At 50.7% G+C, this 17819-nt stretch overlaps 4 protein-coding genes across 8 annotated transcripts; 2 read left to right on the top strand and 2 right to left on the bottom strand.

The window, feature by feature from the left end:
* Positions 1-2: 2 nt before the first annotated feature.
* On the bottom strand, positions 3-6437 carry LOC147043190 (proto-oncogene DBL-like). Its single transcript, XM_085936292.1, has 26 exons — positions 6302-6437; positions 5809-5943; positions 5606-5722; positions 5267-5416; positions 5071-5198; positions 4884-4998; positions 4702-4821; positions 4428-4619; positions 4129-4320; positions 3775-3958; positions 3593-3681; positions 3418-3518; positions 3270-3336; positions 3067-3182; positions 2928-2997; positions 2756-2848; positions 2591-2683; positions 2388-2513; positions 2112-2321; positions 1830-1922; positions 1548-1617; positions 1145-1163; positions 921-1018; positions 662-792; positions 486-598; positions 3-415 (listed from the first exon to the last, which is right to left on the bottom strand). Exons 1-26 carry the CDS (start codon positions 6350-6352, stop codon positions 334-336), a joined length of 2955 nt encoding a protein of 984 aa, XP_085792418.1. The 5' UTR covers positions 6353-6437; the 3' UTR covers positions 3-333.
* Positions 1317-11812, top strand: arr3a (arrestin 3a, retinal (X-arrestin)). The gene is made up of 16 exons (XM_085936282.1): positions 1317-1473; positions 8780-8810; positions 9069-9160; positions 9363-9407; positions 9550-9740; positions 9811-9870; positions 10003-10079; positions 10148-10283; positions 10381-10465; positions 10524-10596; positions 10680-10817; positions 10905-10988; positions 11105-11128; positions 11233-11282; positions 11418-11437; positions 11667-11812. Exons 2-15 carry the CDS (start codon positions 8803-8805, stop codon positions 11420-11422), a joined length of 1068 nt encoding a protein of 355 aa, XP_085792408.1. The 5' UTR covers positions 1317-1473; positions 8780-8802; the 3' UTR covers positions 11423-11437; positions 11667-11812.
* Positions 11813-12628: 816 nt separating this feature from the next.
* ubtd2 (ubiquitin domain containing 2) lies at positions 12629-14755 on the top strand. Of its 4 annotated transcripts, none has more exons than XM_085936285.1 (3): positions 12629-12771; positions 13574-13810; positions 13959-14755. In XM_085936285.1, exons 1-3 carry the CDS (start codon positions 12702-12704, stop codon positions 14423-14425), a joined length of 774 nt encoding a protein of 257 aa, XP_085792411.1. In that variant the 5' UTR covers positions 12629-12701; the 3' UTR covers positions 14426-14755. The 4 variants fall into 4 exon arrangements, with proteins under 4 accessions (XP_085792411.1, XP_085792412.1, XP_085792414.1 ...); XM_085936286.1 differs by having other exon boundaries at positions 12752-12889; XM_085936288.1 differs by having other exon boundaries at positions 12755-12845.
* A 138-nt stretch (positions 14756-14893) lies between these two features.
* Positions 14894-17484, bottom strand: ublcp1 (ubiquitin-like domain containing CTD phosphatase 1). 2 transcript variants are annotated; one of them, XM_085936283.1, is made up of 11 exons: positions 17258-17484; positions 16930-17107; positions 16762-16853; positions 16526-16611; positions 16278-16393; positions 16102-16200; positions 15992-16029; positions 15770-15868; positions 15585-15701; positions 15385-15512; positions 14894-15287 (listed from the first exon to the last, which is right to left on the bottom strand). In XM_085936283.1, exons 2-11 carry the CDS (start codon positions 17081-17083, stop codon positions 15260-15262), a joined length of 957 nt encoding a protein of 318 aa, XP_085792409.1. In that variant the 5' UTR covers positions 17084-17107; positions 17258-17484; the 3' UTR covers positions 14894-15259. The 2 variants fall into 2 exon arrangements, with proteins under 2 accessions (XP_085792409.1, XP_085792410.1); XM_085936284.1 differs by having other exon boundaries at positions 17283-17484.
* Between the last annotated feature and the right edge of the window lie 335 nt (positions 17485-17819).

Here is a 17819-nt window from a genome sequence, read left to right as displayed (position 1 = left end):
TTTGTGTGCTTTTAATCGTGAATGTCCAACTCAGCACTTTTGAAACAAACGTGACTCAAAATCCGAAAGCTAGCGATGATGTCATCGCTCGTGGACATCAAGCTTCTGTACAGGCACCCCTTGCTGGTCGTCACATGTAAGGCACTTCTGACATTCTTCTATGATTGACTATGTGCGTGGAGAGGCGCTGCGCTGCCATGCTACGCTAACGTTCTACGCTAAGGTTTGGCACGTGACGAGTTAACGTTGGTGATGACGATGATGAAGGAAGCGCTGTTGTTGTGCTTTTCTGCTACGTCGCCGTGAGGAAGACGTCGCCTCTCCGATTAGCTCTCAATACGTCTCTCCCAGAATCCTATGCAGGTCTGAGGGCAGGACACGCCCCTCTTCGTCGCGACTCTCGTTCCTCACCAACCTGATGCCAGCACATACACATTTATGCCACGTACGCATACAGTGGAGTGTGCGCGTAAGATGCTACTGACCACATTCCATTTTCATCGCGGCGTAGCAGCTGGATGACATCACCGCACGTGAAGATGATGTCATCATGGCTCGACACGGTGCTGGCCACCAGGACTCGATAGCGACCCGCCACCTGCGGCGTCGCAAACGGGAACAGTTAGTCAGCCGGCTAGCAAAGAATGTCACGAGCTCTCACCAGCGTCGGGGCTCGGTCCTCTTCCCCTGCGTTGACCTCTTCTTCCGAATCGGACATGTCTGAGCCGTCCGTGGCGCCCCAGTCCTCCAAGCCGTCACAGATGGCCGCCGAGTGAGCAGATGCTGACCAGGCTGCAGGGAGGGATGAAACAATAGAACAAGTTAGCTTTGATTCATGCCAGAGAAAAAAGCATTCAATCTAAAGGAAGTTAGCATTCAGATAGGGATGATGTTAGCATTGCAGCCGGAAGTGTACTCACCGCGTCGGGATGAGAATCCCAGAGGGTCTGAATGGGCGTGGCTGGTGTTCACAGACTCCTCCCATCTATTGGGGTGGGCGGGGCTGGAGGCGGAAGAGCTGCAAGTGACAAAGACACTTAGCAAGCATACTACAAATAAAAAATAAATCAAATAAAAAACATTAAAAAAAAAAATGAACATAAATATGAAAATAAAAACAACGTGTGCATGTGTGGGGGCTCACCTGTCCGACATGAGGCTGTCTGAAAGAAAGACCACATGCATATAAATCAAAGATCGCTGTCATTCCTCAAACATTAATTCCTGCATTACACATTTATTTATTTATTTATTTATTTTTTATTGTATTTTATTTGCACGCGTTTTTGTCGGCCTATGTGCGTGGGTCGAGCTTTCCTGCTATGCACGCATTGGCCTCTTGAGGGCGGTGCGGTGCACAAGAACCGACCACACAGCTGGACTACATGAGCCCGGAAGGAGGGCCATTCAAATGTTTGTCTCGAAGGCGACACGGAAGGAAAGACTGAAGAGTCACGCGCTACTTCAATGAAGGTGAGGGAAGACAAGTGCAGAAATGTACCCATTCATGAATGGAGAAATGTCTCTCAGTTCATCCCTTAAATTACCTTTATGCAGTTGACTGATGAGCTTTTGGATCTCTGTGAGCCAGGCGACCTTCACCTCCACGCTGGGAGCCTGTGCAGGCATACACCCGCATGACATGTTAATTGCAAAATGGAAGTATTGGGGGTGTTATGTTTGTTGTCCCCAAATGACAGAAGTTGTGATTGTTGTATTTTCCACGATTTGATTCGGAGTGGCTCGTGTTTGGACTATTGGCTTATCGGATTGCTTGATAGGTGCAGGCGGTTTTCTATCGCTCAAGGAATGGAGGGTTCGGGTTGCACCTGCAGGATGTAGACTTCCTGGCTTCCTCTGTGGCAGACTTCAAACTTCTTGGGGTCTCCTTTCACCGTTTCTGTCACGCTCACTGAATTCATCTGTGCGCAGATGCAAGAGATAAAAAAATATGGAAGGAATGAAATGAGATGATTTCTTCTTCCATTTACAGTAGAGATGTGCAAACACCAAATGACTTTTTTTTTTATTTTTGGAATGACATTTTTGTCTTGTTGAATAAATCCAAATAACGGCGGTGAGTGTGTGTGTGTGTGTGGTGCCGTACGTACACCGAGGCAGGACTTGAAGCTGTAAACGGGCGAGCCTTGGCGGTCGTCGCGGCGCTTGCAGCACACCAGCGCTCGCTCGTAGAGGAAGACGTGGCGCTGGGCACCTTTGAAGCGGGCCAGCTCTCGCATGCGCGCCGCCGCCCTCTTGTGGCTGCTCCACACGCTGAAGCTGCCCTGCAGAACCACGCGGCCCAGCAGGCCCAACTCGCCCTGCCACGCCCACCATCGGTCAGCACGCGCATTGACAGCTCTCGATGAGGCGTGACAGACGGCCACCTGGTATCCGATGATGGCGGTCTGGTGCATGGAGTCGTTGACGGACTTGAGTAGGTCGAGCATGCAGTCCAGCGCCTCCTGCAGTTGCGAGCGGTACTGCGGCTCTGTGCAGTGTTTGAGAAGCTCCTGCGTGCAAGCACACGGGCGACACGGCGTGTGAGGCGTGTGCGCCGGCGTGCTGCGTCAGTGCCTGCAATGGCAACCTTCAGGATCAGCTGGTACTTGGTGAGACGCTGGATGGGTTTCAGGAGGTACGAGTCCAGAGGCAGCTTGTGCTCCAGCTTCTTCTGGCACTCCTGCACCCAGAAAACGGTACATCATTGCTCCTCTGGGAACGCACACAGATACATATCAAGGCACACACACACCTGGAAGAAGGCGGAGTCACAGCACTCTTTCCATAGCGACTCGGAGCGTGGCTTGTTCTGGCAGTAATGCTCGTACATCTGGAACTTGGCCTTCTGCGCACGCATGCATGCACACGTATGTAAGGCTGATTTGACTTGTGGCACAGAAGGACGTTGTGGTCGTCGCTCTCACCCGCCGCAGGAAACACTGGCCGACCTGCTCCGGAGTGCCCAGGCAGCGCTGGAGGTCCTGCAGGAAGGTTCTGGAAGCACAAGACATGTTGTGTTGACCAAGGCCAAGGGGGCGGAGGCGGTTCGGGCCTTGAAGGTACCTGCTGTGAAACTGATAGATTTCTGGCATGTTTCCAAAAAGGACGTCCTGGTGACCGCGGAGAGGCGGTGGCAGAAGATGACACACGGACGGGTCCTCCATCTCGGCTCGGTAACCCTGAAGGGCCCCATCACACGAAAAGAACAAGAAAGGCCATCAGCTCTGACGGGAAACAAAAGAGGACGTAAAACCCTGTGAGATCACCAGAAGAACGGCCAAAAGCTGCTCCACGTAAATCTTCTCGGTGGAGATGAGCTCCTTCATGATGCGGCTGCGGAGTTCGAAACTCGGGTCAGGACGCCGCCACCTTTGAGGTTTGCCGCCACCATCTGTCAATCAGTCACTTACGCACCTTGTCACTTGCTCCACCCCTTCTTCCGCCTCAGAGTCGCTGGTGGGGGCGGAGCCGTACAGAGAGCTGCGGTTGCCTTGGTAATCGTGCATCACTTCGATCTATTCACACACAAAAAATCCAGATGCTCGCATCGATTCGTTTCCATCAACCACCAAACATCTCTAATACCCACCTTTCGTTGGTCGCCGCTCCGCCTGGAGGTCCTCTTTCCAGGAAGAAGATCGAAGGAGAACCTGGCGTTGAGAAGGTTGAAGTCCACACCTACAGACAGAACAAAATTAACACCAGACCTAGAGTGAAAATTTCATTTGGATTCAGATGGAAACCAGATGAAGTCACTGCCGTGGGCCTTACTGTGTTTGGGCGAGAAGAGCGGTGCCTTGGCTCCTTGCTGCGCCGTGGTTTCCACTTCAGGCCGCGGCGCCACCGGCTGGATGGGTCTGACCCTCACGTCGGTCATCTTGCGAAGATACCGCTCCCGGTTTTGGATCATGGTCCGCACGGATGACAGCTTGTCGGCCACCATGGAGATCTGACACTGGGCAATGTCATGTGATCAGACGCAGGACAGGCGGCAGACTCGTTTGGAATCGGTGACTCATGATAGGCTAATCTGATAGATACAATCAAGTGGAAGCCCCCAAACCACCTGCCCTCGGCCACCGGGCCCCCTGCAACTGACCTAGGAAGGCCGCCAGGGGGCGCTACCTGCAGCTGAGGTGTGAGAATGGCCTCAAATTCCAGACTGAGGACGTCTCTTTTGTGGTCCGCCACGTCTGGCGCCCTCTCTTGGTGGCAGCTGAGGCACCGCAGGGCTTCCTGAGCCCCCTCGCGGCTCTGGAAGCGCTCCGCCGTCTGACTGGCCAGCAGGTACGCCCCCTCGTCACACCAGCGCAGAGCCTGCGCGTGGACGCGCAAACACACACTCTCATGGAAACACACAAGAACGCACAAAAACAGGCGTGTGCACACATTTGGTTTGCACAAAACGATACGCAAACACTCACGTGGTCCAGCCGTACGAGCAAGTCTCTCGCTCGTGTCAGCGTTGCGCGTTTGCTCCGTAGGCCCCCGCTGATGACATCACAGTGATGACGCAACTCATTGCAGCGCTGCATGATGAGGGCCAGCGCGTAATGATGGCAAGCGGCCAGCTGGTGGCCCTGTAACGTCAGGACCTGAGCGCGGGACATCACCTCCTGACCACAAACGCACGCAAACTCGATGTGAGTGTGCACCCATGTGCGTGCGTGCGTGCGTGCGTGCACGGGCTCTTGAGACCTGGGCACGTTGCTCCAGAGCGTGCAGATCTTTGATGAGTTGCTCAGTGTGCAGCAATGTGTGGCCCACGGCGGGGATGGCCTTCTCCTCAGCTGACATCTTCTCCAGCTCCTCCTCCATCTGCGCACCCACACGTTATAGCAAACGCGTATGGGGGGGGGGGGGTATGCGTACATGCACACCTGCTGGAAGTTGCGCTCATAAAGCAGCAGCTGATGGTACTGTTGCATCTTCAAGTGGTGCTTCTCAAAGAAGCCATCAAAGGCCTCCTCCATGTCACGCAGCTGAGACAGCAGCCTGCGCACGCACACACAGATTTGTTCTAACGTCCGACTTTTCTTGTGTTTGTTGTCAAAAGAGTGCGCTGACCTTTGAACCGTGTCTAAGTCTGACTGGATATCTTCGCGGTCTTCTGCCGAATCTTTCTTAGAGGCTTGCAGCATCTCCAGATTGTCCAGCAGGAGACGTCCTTCCTTCAGCACCCCAACAATGTCCTCCTACAAGGCAAGGCAACAGGAGTAATAACGACACGCGCACGAGCCCGCCAGAAACGCCGCACGCACACCTTCATGTGTCTGTAGCGCTGCGTATGCGAGCGGAGCAGGAAGTCGATGGCGTTGGCCTCGTCCGGAAGTTCGCTGTCTGACAACTCGGAGCCGAAGCCTTGGAGAAGGTGAGCAACCTCTTTTACCGTCACGGCAAACGTCTCGATGGCCTGCCCCCCCCCCCCGCCCACACACACATAGACAGCATGTCCATTAGCATAGGTCATGTCACGCTACGCTAACATGCTAAGAAACAAAAGTGAGCCAACGACTGCTGCCTTCACAGCCGCTCCAATCCAAATCCCTCAAAAGTAGGTTTGCTCTCTGATGTGCTAACGTGCTAACATGGGTTGACTTACCGAGCGCAGGACGATCCAGTCGCTTTGACGGCGCTCGGCTCCGCCGCACGTGTCCGAGGTCAGGCGGTTGTCGTCGATGTAGCGAAGCAGGTCGCCCACCGAACGCAGCATCACCACCTGAGAACACCGCCACACACGTGACATCGCAAGACTATGACGTCATGACGTCGGCTCAGGCGCCGATTGCGCCGACTTTGGGTTACCGGCATCTTGAACAGGAAGTCATCTTGGCTGAAGCGGAAGCCCAGGTCGGTGCTGGAGGATGGACTGGGGGCGGAGCTTAGCAAGGTATTGGGGTGGAGGACCAACACCAAATGCAGGTTACCAGGAAATGATGTCTGAGGAGGATGAGCATGGGTTGTCATGGCAACACCTTTCCATGTAATTTAAGTCATTTAGATAGGGTGTCACTTCAGACTTGACTTCCCCTTAAACTGAAAATATTGTCAGTCTGCTTTAATGCCGGATGATAGAAGTCACAGACTTTGGAGAGACCGCAACACAAGCGCACAACTGGAGCCGCATCATGTGACTCAGTCCGCAGTGTTCCTATACGCACGCGCATACTATCTCAAGGTGACGCGCACCTGAGTGTGTGTGTGTGTGTTTGTGTATCGCAGCATCTGCATCCTTCACAACCTCTTGCATCCGCCAGCGCCTTCACACAAAAACACAAACACGCAGACTGGACCTTACCGCGGCGCGGCGCAGACGCGGGAAGCCCCACTGCGGCTTGGACTCAGCCATTGGTGCCAATCGGTTGGGTGATGTTTTCCGGAAGTCGGCAACTCTGCAGTGGGACGCGACGAGGACGAGCAAATGTGTGCGCGCATGAATCTTCCCCGCAGTATTCTAACAGAACGGAACGGGAGGGGAGGGAAGGGAAGTGCTCAGGCCTCTGCGGCAGGGACACACCTGACCTGACCACGTTCGCCTGATGTCACACATGACATCACACTGACGTCACTTTGCACGTTAGTAAAGAAAATGCTACAAGCTGTCAATCCGCAACAAATCCACTAGATGGCACTGCAGGGACGTTTACGCTTATTTTGTCGAGTGGTTCCGCCCAATCAATTAATCTGACTTCATACATTGAAGTCGATGTATGGTCTATTTATAACTTTAGTGCAACCATGGAAAAATGGAATGGAGTAAATTCAAGACTATTTATTTTCAAGGTGGAAACGTGGACGTTTCCTCCGGCCATCGAGAGATACAAAATATTGATTATGACGTAGCGGGTTCTGGCTTCATGATTGTCTGAGAAGTGTATAAATTACCTGAAGTATCCTACGAAAAAAGATTTCGCAGCCCGGTGTGATAGATTGTTTTGGTTTTATTGGGGGAAAATGTGTTTGTGTTGTTTTATGTTTCAAGTTTCTTTGGATCCTGCCTGAGGACTACAGTTGACCATCCAAAGTAGTCCTGGAGGACCACATGTTCTACAGCGGCCTGGCACAAAAGAGGAGACGAATTTGCTATGGAAAGGCACCCAGGCACCCTTGTTGCTATTTCTGTCCCCCCCCCCGCGACCGCTCCCAAGAGATTACAAATTAATCTTGGGTTATGTCTTGGCGTTTAATCCCTGGCACGTTCCAGAGACCAACTGGAAATAAAAGGCTTAGCTCCACGCGGAGAGTCCTCAACGTGCACGCGCAAACCAGATTTAGGAGCTCCGAGAATGTCCACACTGATCCGAGCTACAAATACCAGTTGGACTTGATTTGGCCTCCCATCACGTAAACATTTCCAAGAAGGAATCACCATAAATCGAGGGCACAGCATCCCGCCCCCGTCACAACAACAACAAAAGTTTTCCAGGAGTTTCTTAATTCCGATTCTTTTATTTTGAGACTGGAGAAGGTCCATGCTGGCATTTTCCATGACAAATAACCAAATATGCAAACCGGATAAGAAGACATCAAAGATGATGACAAATGTTTTAAAACCGAAAACAAACTGGTGGTGATTCTGCATCGTTTTGGGGGTTCAGCTCAGTCGGCTCATTTTAAAGTTCAATGGAAATTTGTGGCAAAAGCTTTTGTTTGACACATAAACAATTAGGTTGTAAGAAATGTCGGGTTGTTTTTGGAACCTACAGGGTCAACAAGATGACTGAAGGCAGTAGGCAGGTTGCGTACACGCACCCTGGACTATTTTCAACTCTTTTGTGCTCCAAAAGCGCTTGATTGGATTTTGTCATTGCTAAGCCACAAGGCTGCTCCCACCCTCCTACCTGCACCTTCTTTAAAAGGGCCCCCGCCTCTGTTGCAGCTCATACACACCTTCTGGCGCTCGCCCTTCCCACAAGTGTCCATCGCCAAGCACAGGTAAGGCCTGCCCGCCCCTTCCCTTGGCTTGTGTGACGTGCAATGTGGGTCGTATTGATGCTCACTTGTGTCCTGAATCTTGTCTTGAATGCTTTTTGAGGAGCCTTCATTGTTTTTGTGTGAACAGATTGTTTACCCGCTTATTTGAGAATTTTGGAACATGGGAAAAAAACATAGTTCCAATGCAATTGGAATGGACTTGAATGATTTTACCATTCCAGTGGTTTGACAGAGTTCACGAGCGTGCAGTGTTTCTAATAATTTGACTGTCTAAAATCCAGTGCACAAATTAAACTTTCAACCGGACATCATTAGATGATGCAAAGTCAAGATTGAGCTCTCGATAAAATATGTTGCTTGAATATGTATGGGACGTGGCGTGTTGCGCAATCAAATCCGAAGCGATTAGCAGTTACAACACGTTCTATAATCATTCATCGGAGAACTATCAAAATATTTCAACTCGATTATCAAATTAACCGCGGCTGGATTGTAGCACATCTTAATTGGAATATGATGGAAAATTTTCTTTTACTGGTTCAATTGAAAGAGATGGCTAAGCAAGATGAAAGTACTTGTTTGGGCAATCCCCCCCCTCTCCTCTGTGGAGCTCATTCAAATCAAGCAAGTGAGAAGACTTTGTAGCCTTCTGAGGATTTAGTTTGCCGTTAATACCCAATAGATCCAGTTAGTGCTCCAGAAATAGTGACGGCATCCTCATCTTCAATCACGCCGCCAGCCTAATCCCACGGGCCGGGATTAACCTTTGTCAACACTTCCCGAGATGGACGCGATCTTCACTATCAATCACATTAAGATGCTCTTTCCTTGTCTTCCTCAGAACGCTTTGAGAAGTTTCCAGACATGGCAAAGTAAGTTGCACACACACGCAAGACAGCACAAAATAAAAGACAGATATTCTTCTTCTCCACGCAAAAGGTCAAACACTCACCTGAGGCGACCGCTCAATCCGCAGGTGGCCGGATCAAGGCTGATCGTGTGCCTTAGTCTCTCGCTCGTCCATCCTCCCAATCCTGACCGAGCGCTTCCTCGTTCCCTCCCTCATCCAATGTACCAGGAAGCGTTTCCTAACCCCTCTCACATCCAATCAAACTTTTGGCCTTGTGCAGAGTTTTCAAGAAGACGAGCGGCAACGGCGGCCTCACGCTCTACCTGGGAAAGCGAGACTACGTGGACCACATCAACAATGTGGAAAAACTCGGTTAGTGCCAGTGCGTGTGTGTGTGTGTGTGTGTGTGTGTGTGTGTGTGTGTGTGTGTGTGTGTCTGTGTGTGTGTGTGTGTGTGTGTGTGTGTGTGTGTGTGTGTGTGTGTGTGTGTGTGTGTGTGTGTGTGTGTGTGTGTGTGTGTGTGTGTGTGTGTGTGTGTGCCGCCAAGTGACTTGTACAAAAATGTCTGATGCAGATGGCGTTGTCAAGTTGGACCCAACAAACTTTGGAAGCAGAAAAGGTGAAGCTGCAGTCACATCATGCGGCAGCAATTTAGAAAATTGATAAATGGGTAGCATTCTAATGTTAACAATGTAATACAGCTAGCTAACATTCCAGCTCGCTAACATGCTAACACAGTACTCCCCACGGCCGCCCGACAGTGTTTGTGCAGCTGGCGTGCGCCTTCCGCTACGGCAGCGAGGACCTGGACGTGATGGGCTTGACCTTCCGCAAGGACATCTGGATCCACATCGAGCAGCTCTTCCCAGATGACCACAAGCCGGCGCTCTCCGAAATGCACGAAACGCTCCTCAAGAAGGCCGGCAACGATGCCTGCCCCTTCAGCTTTGAAGTACTGCCGCCCCATCACAAGCGTTGTTGCTGCTAATGCTACCGGCTAACGTTTTCACGTTCGTGTGCAGATTCCCACCAACCTTCCATGTTCCGTGTCGCTTCAACCTGGCCCTGACGACAAGGGGAAGGTATGCCACATTGCAGGACACCCATTTGCTCCAATTAAGGGGTGCTAGCTTTAGCATTATGTTAGCAGGGCCATTCTTTCGATGGCGGGAGAACGTATGGTTATAGTTTAGATGCGTTTTTGTGTGTTTCAGGCTTGCGGCGTGGACTTTGAGGTCAAGGCCTTCCTGGCCAACGATAAGTGCAACCCAGACGAGAAGATCGAGAAGAAGTGAGTTGGGTGCGCGTCCGTTTGTCTTGCGGGATCGTCGTGACGCCGAGCGTGCGTGTCGCTCGCAGGGACACGGCGCGCCTCATCATCCGCAAAATCCAGTTCGCGCCATCTCAGGTGGGCGCCGGACCCAAGGCGGAGATCTGCAAGAGCTTCATGATGTCAGACAAGCCCGTGCACCTTGAGGTTTCCCTGGACAAGGACGTATGTATGCGCTCCTGCTCGGCCGCATGCACGTCGCCGCCACCATAACAGCAGCGGCCGTTTAGACACCGAAATGATCTTTGTGGGTGTGCTGCAGCTCTACTTCCATGGCGAGACCATTCCCATCAAGTTTAAGATCAACAATGAGAGCAACAAAACTGTCAAGAAAATTCAGATCTCAGGTGGGTGTCCCAGTTTGCTACCTGGCTCCAGGTTACTCAAGATCACTCTTCCTCGCAGTGGACCAGACCACCGACATCGTCCTCTACTCCGCCGACAAGTACACCAAGTGCGTCTTCTCCAAGGAGTTCGGGTAGGTGGCGCTGTCACGCACCGAGCCACACTGCATGTCGGGTAGCGCCGCCTGACGCGCGGTCCGCTTTGTTTGGCGAGCAGCGAGACGGTGGAGGCGGGCGGCACCTTGGAGAACACGGTGACCATCGTGCCGGTGCTGGGAGACAACAAGGAAAAGCGAGGCTTGGCGCTGGACGGCCGCCTCAAGGACGAGGACACCAACCTGGCTTCCACCACCATGTAAGAAGACGTTTCCATAAGCAGTTTTGTACGGAAGCTGGCTGGAGTGCTTCTCACATTGCCAATGTTTGGACTGAATATTTTCAGGTTGCGACAGGGCGTTGACAAGGATGTGCTGGGAATTCTGGTGTCCTACAAGATCAAAGTCAACCTGATGGTGGCTGGAGGAGGGTGAGTCTGCTCACTCAAGCGGGCCGCCACAAGGATTGAGATAGGGCACACGCGTGAAGTGATTTGTGACGTTTTGTCTCATGGCCTTTGCATGACCTCTGTGTTGTGTTCCACAGCCTGCTGGGAGGACTCACTTCCAGGTGAACACGCTTCACTTCCTACCACGTAACTGCTCAACTTCCTTCCGAAGCCTTGTCAGGAGTTGACTTTTTTCTTTTTTTTTTTTCTTTCCTTTCCTTGGCAGCGACGTGACCGCCGAGGTGCCGCTGATGCTCATGCACCCCAAACCAGAAGGTGATGTCTTATACCAACCCTACACCTACCAAGCTATATTTCTTCAGTGTTGTCCCATGAAAAAATATATTTATATTTGCAAACGTGTGCAAAATGTATCACTCATTTCTGCTTTTACTCTTTTCTGGTCGTCAGAGTAAAGGCTGCGCGTCTATGTAAGTATGTTTGTATGTACTCCTCATCCTAAAACAAAATGAGCCAGTGTCGCTTCCGAGTAGTCTAGTCATGTGAGCTCAGCAGTTTCACGTCCCATAGGTGATGTCATGTGACATCAAATTTTTACTGTATATCGACATGAGATATTTTTACCTGCTATGACTGATGTTTTTATAGTGATGTGTGACGTGGCATGATAATTGTATGTTGAAACATTGTCGTAATTAGAGACAACGTCAAGCTTGAGCTGGACTGACGGCACACAAATGCAGACGGGAAATGATGTCGAAGACGGCAACGGAAAACTGAGGAAAATAACCCCTTCAATGCACACGTACAACTGCACACGCACACACACGTGTTGTTTCTGCCTGGTCTTATCCAATAAACATTTCAACATGTCATCCATGTGACCTTTCGTGTTTCGTCTCTCCAAAGCACCATATTGACAGCCTCTGAAATGTGCTATCATGTATTTTTTGGAGGATTGTGTTATGCAGGAAATATGTATGAGTTTGGTTATATGTATGTATATTTTAGTGTTGTTTAAGATGGTTTTTATTTAGTGGTAGTGAGGCGTCGAGCGATGCTGTATACTGCCACCTAGCGGATGCAAGTGTTCCGCTCATTTATTAGGGAGGAAATCGTGTTTTAGGTTCATTGTAATGTTTCTAAAGATGATTTCTACACATTTGCTATCACATGAATGGACATGACATGGGCGTGTGTGTGTGTGTGTGTGTGTGCGTGCGTGGCTAGGGAAGAAATTGATGAAGGGGAGAAGGAAAGCAGGAGGCTTCTGCAAGGATGCACGGTGATACGAGGAGGCGAGTGAGAACAGATGGGGATGCAGAAGCTGCCAAAGGAAAGGAAGGAAAAGCGGGGGAATGGTCAGCCGGAGCGCAAAAGGAGCAAAGGAAGGAGATGGGGTAGTAGAGAAAGTTGTGTGCTGCTGCAAGACTAGCAGCTAAAGAAAAAGAAAAGGAGAAGGGACACAGAAGAAGATGAGGAGGAAAGCGAGGGGAAAAGCAAGGTGGTGGTAAAGTGAGGAAGTAAGCATGGGTGGAAAACACAAGAATGACAGAAATTAAGAAAGACGCGAGGGAGAAGTAAAGGACGCCACTGCAGGGATGCAAGCGAGGTAGGAGAGATGTCTGCTGGGGTGGGGGTGATGGGGGGAGGTCTAGGCGACGCGACGCAGCGCTGCGGCGGGGCGGAGGAGGCGGCGAGCTACCCGGGTCGGGCCGCCGAACCGAACCACCCATGGGTGGCTGTGTGGGGAGCCAGCATGACTCCTCGGGCAGCTTGAACGACAACTCTGACGGAACAGGAGGTAACGGTCCTTCCTTCCTTTCCTCTCTCCTGGCGCCTCGCGGGGGCCGCGGCCAGGTGTCGCTTTGGCACCGGGTAAGGTCCGACTGGGCTCTGCCTACGATTTCGTCTCCTCCCGGGTGAGGAAAACAGAGGAGTTCCGGACCTAATATGTCATTAAAGTGGCAGAATATAGCATTTTTAGACGATCGTACGCCTTTGTTCACGTACCATGTGAGTCTGACAAGGATGCTAAGTTAGCATGCTAGCTCCTAGCTAGCTAACTGCTACGTCTTTTATTTTATTGTCGCTCGTTTTCCAGCGTCGGCGTGCTTCGAAGAGTTGGTATATGGATTTGGAAGTTTTATCATGGAAATGTCGTGAATGTTGCCGCACTTGACATGATGGAAATGTCTCAAGTGGTGACAAGTTAGCAAGTACTCGGTTACTGTTTTTTTTTTAAAGTCGATTCTTCTGAATGGCTTGAATTTATTTTCCGGATGTTTTTTTTTTCTCTCCCCCTTGCATTTGAAATGAGACATCTGTATTGTCATCAGAATCCTCAAGTGACATTTTTTGTCTCTGTTTAGTTCCAGTCATTATCAGAACAAAAGTTACCACGTTGTTTATTCAAGTCAAAAAAAGTCTCAAAGCACATAGTTGATAGACAATTTGGGTGTATTCCTTTTTGCTTTGTTTCCTGAACTTTTACTTTTGTTAGCTGAGTGCACAGAAATCCAAGTAGGAAGATGTCGACAAACACGACCAGACGTCTGCACTGATGGGCTGTCTAATTCAGGAATGTCGATCTTTGTTGCCGTCAGTGGCTCTGGGGCGGAACCAGCTGCTCAAGCGCGAGCGTCCCAAATGGAAGAGCGACTACCCCATGACGGAAGGCCAGCTGCGCAGCAAGCGCGACGAATTCTGGGATACGGCGCCTGCCTTTGAAGGCCGCAAGGAGATCTGGGACGCGCTGAGGGCGGCCGCCGGCGCCTTTGAGAGCCGAGACCACCAGCTGGCCCAAGCCATCCTGGATGGCGCCAGCATCACGCTGCCGCACGGTCAGTCAAGTAAACCTGCATGTCCGCCTTTTTTGCCCTTGTTTTGGACCAAGGTTAGATTATAGCTCACAAAAACTAAGACATTTTGATTTAGAATTCAGTGAAATGATGGAAAACTGCATTTTTGGGTCAATGTTCCTCATCGCAGGCTTGTTGAGCGAATGCTACGATGAGCTGGGGAACCGCTACCAGCTGCCTGTCTACTGCCTGACGCCACCCGTCAACATGATCGAGGAACACTCCGACGAACCAGACGCCTCCGACCGAGACTCTGCCGGGGCTGAGGCATCGGTAGAGGGTGACGACGACGGCGGTGGCGAGCGGCAGCTGCGTCTGCGCCTCTCCACAGGCCGCGACCTGCGCCTGCGTGTGCGCTCGAGCGACACGGTGGGCGCCATGAAGCGGCGCCTGCACGCGCAGGAAGGCGTGGACGCCGCCGCCCAGCGCTGGTTCTTCTCAGGCCGCCCGCTCACCGACAGGCTGCGATTGGAGCAGATCAACATCTCGCGGGATTACGTCGTGCAAGTCATTATCAGCCAGCCGCTGGCGGAGGTGCCTCCACCACACACCCCCAGTCGGGAAACGCAACACCCGCCTTCTCCCGTGGACGCTTAAAGGTGGCCGGGGCAACATTTTGGATGCTTTGCTGGCTGGTAAGGAACACAATACCTTGCTTGTCACTATGTCAGGCATGATCACAAGAAAGACCAATCACATTTGTGTTGTTGCCTTGACAAGATTGGGATAACGCTTGGGCTAGCACATGGGATAGCTCTTCATGACAAAAAACAAAAGAATGCTGGACTGGAATGGCTTTTCATTTCACTTGACTGTACAATCGTGTGAGTAGCACACACGAAAAGTTTCAAGATGATGACTCAACATATTTTCATTGAGAGAAGCCAACTTTTTTAATTAAAAGCCATTTTTTTCTTTCTATTCTTCTGCAACTTGTCCTGTCTTGCTTGCTTTCTTTGAGCCAAAGCTCCTCTGTACGAGATTTCTCTGATCCATAGTCACACACAAACTAGCTGACCTTTTGACTTCTTTATCAATGAAGACATAAATGAAATGAAGCACAAGTATGGGTACAAAAAATGTTTTTTTTTTATGAATATCCTATTTACACACACGCACACACATTCCTCCAGTTGTTTCCATGACGTGACGCATTTGCTGTATCGGCAGTTTTTTTTTTTTTTTTTCCTGCTTCTGTTGCTACAAGGTGTTGCTTTGTTATTGTCGCTGTTGCGTTGTCGTTTTTGGCGCTGCATTGCGTGTGGAGCGTCGTTGCATTGGATTCCTGCGTTTGTTGTGTCGTATTTGTTTTGCCACTGTATTGTAGGGTTAGGATTGCTTGCGCACAGTGCCAGTGCGTAATGGGTGGAGTTTGGCCGCAGGATGAGTCATCTTCCAGTGTGGTGTCGTGATGAGGTCTTCGTGGTGGTCTCAGTGTTGCTGCCTCTTGGACAGGTACCTACACACAAACATACGAATTTTTCACCATATGATATCAAATTTGATCACATATAAAGAGTAGATGCAAGCAACACATGAGGGTGCGCTGGTGTTACCTCTCCCAGTGTTTGTGGTTAAGTGTGGTAAAGTCATCCATTGCGGCAATCTCCTTCAGGTATTCGCTCAGCTTTTGGAGCTCCCGGTCCTTCTCGCGATTCATGTGCGCCTTCATGAACGGTCGGATCTGCAAACACGCGCGTGTCAGCGCTCGCGATAGTTCTGACATCACTTGATGGCCATGGAAAGCGAATGCTACCTTCAGTCCGTTTTGCGGGTTCATCAGGAAATTGCGTCCGATGTCGTCAAACATGATGGTGTTCTTGCGGCTATAGAAGCGCTCGTACTTTCCCCAGATCACGCCCAGCGGCTTCACCTGTGCCGACGTATCGGTAGCATCACAAACGTGGACACGGCCGATACTTTTAGGGACAATTGCCTCACCTCGACGACGCCTCTTTTGGGTGTGTGCACGGTGATCATGGCGGCGCTGTCCAGCATAAAGGTGATCTTGTAATTGGGGTTGTCAGTCACACCCAGCTCCTGACACAAACACACACACACACCGCCCTTTGTCATGCCTTGCTGTGTCCTCTTATAGCCATGTGTCTGCTCTGATTGGCTGAAAGAAGTCACACGGGTGTCTCGGCCATTAAGGTGACTGACCTTCATTTTGGCATCGATCCACTTCATACTGGTGGCGGCTGCAAGGAAACAAACACGCAGAATGATGACGTCGACTCATCGGGGTGATGTCATGCTAAGGTCATACGTACACCAGATGACGATGTCGTAATCTTCGTAGGCTGACGTCAGGAACTCATGAAGGTAAGGCCTCATCAGCTCCTGACCAGTCTCTGCAAACGACTTGTGATCTACACACATACGCACACACATACGTGTAAACACACACACACACACACACACACAAACCCATGCACATGGCACTCACCAAACAAAGTGTAGTCCACGTCCAGGACCAGAAGTCTTTTCCCTTCCCTGGGGGAATTCATCTCCTCCACCTTGTAATCTTTAACACGACGAGCAATCTTTGCCAGGTTCTCCTCTCTGCAAGCACGTGACAGTATCGTGTTATTTGGATTTCTGACCACATGACATGTCTTGCGACAATATTAATCATGCTTTCACGTCACGTAATGAAGTTATCAGAAGCTGGAAGGGATCATTCATGCGTCTGACCTGTTTTCCACTTCGATGACCTCCTCCTCGATGTCAAAGTCGTTGACCACGTCGTCGTTCTCGGGGGGCGGGGCCAAGACCTCCTCCTGCACAAGTCAGAATGGCACAAGTAGGAGACATAAGAGTTGAGAAGAATGATGGAGAAAGGAAAAACTGAGAAAAACTCAGAGAGGGAGAAGACTGAGAAGAAGAAAACGAAACAGAAGAGGAAAGGATAATGGAAAATACAGTCCTACCAGGCCCTCCTCGCTGGTGCCCATCATCATGATCTTGGTGTTGGGTTTCAACTTGAGGGAGCCCAACTTCACTTGGTCCTCCGCTGCTTTTCCTGATGTCACAAGGCCAAGGCAAGAACCGGACGTGAAGATGAGAACACAAATTGGGAACCTCGACAGTTCGTTCACCTTTGACCTTGAGCCCGAGCAGCTTCTGCCTCTCAGGTAGCACGCCTGTCAAGGTCTTGATGGACTGCTTGAGGTCCATGACGGTGTCGTCCTCGCACAGGGACGTGATGGCGTACTCCTGGCCCCCCCATTTGATGATCACGGACACGGACATGGCTCAGACGCACGCACACACGCGCTGCAAAAGCACAAGGTGAAATGAGACCCAGGCGGTCTTGTTGATGTTTTTAGCCAAGGCGGCTAACTGGCTAGCCAACCCGGCGAGCTAACCGGGCGGCTAACCGCTAACATTAGCCGCGTGAACAAGCACGCGAGCGCGCGCACTTACCGGTGTACTGAACGTCAGGATTTACCTGGCGGAGCGAGTTAGCACGTAATGCTAACATGAGACGCGGTCCAAACAGCCGGCAGGGAGTCCAATCGCTGGGTATCTTTCATTCAAGTATCGACGATGCAAGCGTGAAAGGGAGCTCAAAAAGACAGCAAAGAGCTTTTTCCTGGCGCGCCGCCTTCAGCCGGTAGTGACGTAATGGCAAAGCCCGATCGTCATGGCAACATCGACGCTCTCACAAGTGACATCCTAATACCCTCCGGATGTTCGAATTTCCGCTTGTGTGTGAATACATTTCAGCACTATGCTTGTGGCAGTGGCATCTATTGTAAAATTTACTGTTAAAACATCATTTAACGAGCTAAATCAATATTCATACCAATTCTTGTGGCACTCTATCTGCCACCATTCCCATATGATCACTTGTATTTGGCCCAAGTATTTTGTAAAATATTCTCTGGTCAAATTTAATTAAAATTGCTCATATCCAACACGCCCATTTGCATCTGTCATTCCTACTGATTTTTTTAATGCGGTAATGTTTTTTCGTATGTGTCAA

Source organism: Syngnathus leptorhynchus, chromosome 17 (genome assembly GCF_054491065.1).
Source record: "Syngnathus leptorhynchus isolate UIUO chromosome 17, UIUO_Slep, whole genome shotgun sequence".
NCBI classification, from domain to species: domain Eukaryota; kingdom Metazoa; phylum Chordata; class Actinopteri; order Syngnathiformes; family Syngnathidae; genus Syngnathus; species Syngnathus leptorhynchus.
This window is presented reverse-complemented; position numbering and strand designations above follow the sequence as displayed.

Bases quoted from the DNA above. Each gene is read 5' to 3' on its own strand.
- ubtd2 (XM_085936285.1), top strand. From the start codon at position 12,702: ATGGGTGGCTGTGTGGGGAGCCAGCATGACTCCTCGGGCAGCTTGAAC. The intron at 12,772-13,573 runs GTAACGGTCCTT...TGTTGCCGTCAG, and splicing joins CAACTCTGACGGAACAGGAG to TGGCTCTGGGGCGGAACCAG. The intron at 13,811-13,958 runs GTCAGTCAAGTA...TCCTCATCGCAG, and splicing joins CAGCATCACGCTGCCGCACG to GCTTGTTGAGCGAATGCTAC.
- ublcp1 (XM_085936283.1), bottom strand. From the start codon at position 17,083: ATGTCCGTGTCCGTGATCATCAAATGGGGGGGCCAGGAGTACGCCATC. The intron at 16,201-16,277 runs GTGAGTGCCATG...GTATGTGTGTAG, and splicing joins CGTGGACTACACTTTGTTTG to ATCACAAGTCGTTTGCAGAG. The intron at 15,288-15,384 runs GTAACACCAGCG...GTTTGTGTGTAG, and splicing joins AACCACAAACACTGGGAGAG to GTACCTGTCCAAGAGGCAGC.
- LOC147043190 (XM_085936292.1), bottom strand. From the start codon at position 6,352: ATGGCTGAGTCCAAGCCGCAGTGGGGCTTCCCGCGTCTGCGCCGCGCC. The intron at 2,322-2,387 runs GTGGCCGTCTGT...TGGGCGTGGCAG, and splicing joins CCGCCATCATCGGATACCAG to GGCGAGTTGGGCCTGCTGGG. The intron at 416-485 runs GTCAGTAGCATC...TGCTGGCATCAG, and splicing joins CGCGATGAAAATGGAATGTG to GTTGGTGAGGAACGAGAGTC.
- arr3a (XM_085936282.1), top strand. The intron at 10,466-10,523 runs GTGGGTGTCCCA...TCTTCCTCGCAG, and splicing joins CAAGAAAATTCAGATCTCAG to TGGACCAGACCACCGACATC. The intron at 11,129-11,232 runs GTGAACACGCTT...TTTCCTTGGCAG, and splicing joins CTGGGAGGACTCACTTCCAG to CGACGTGACCGCCGAGGTGC.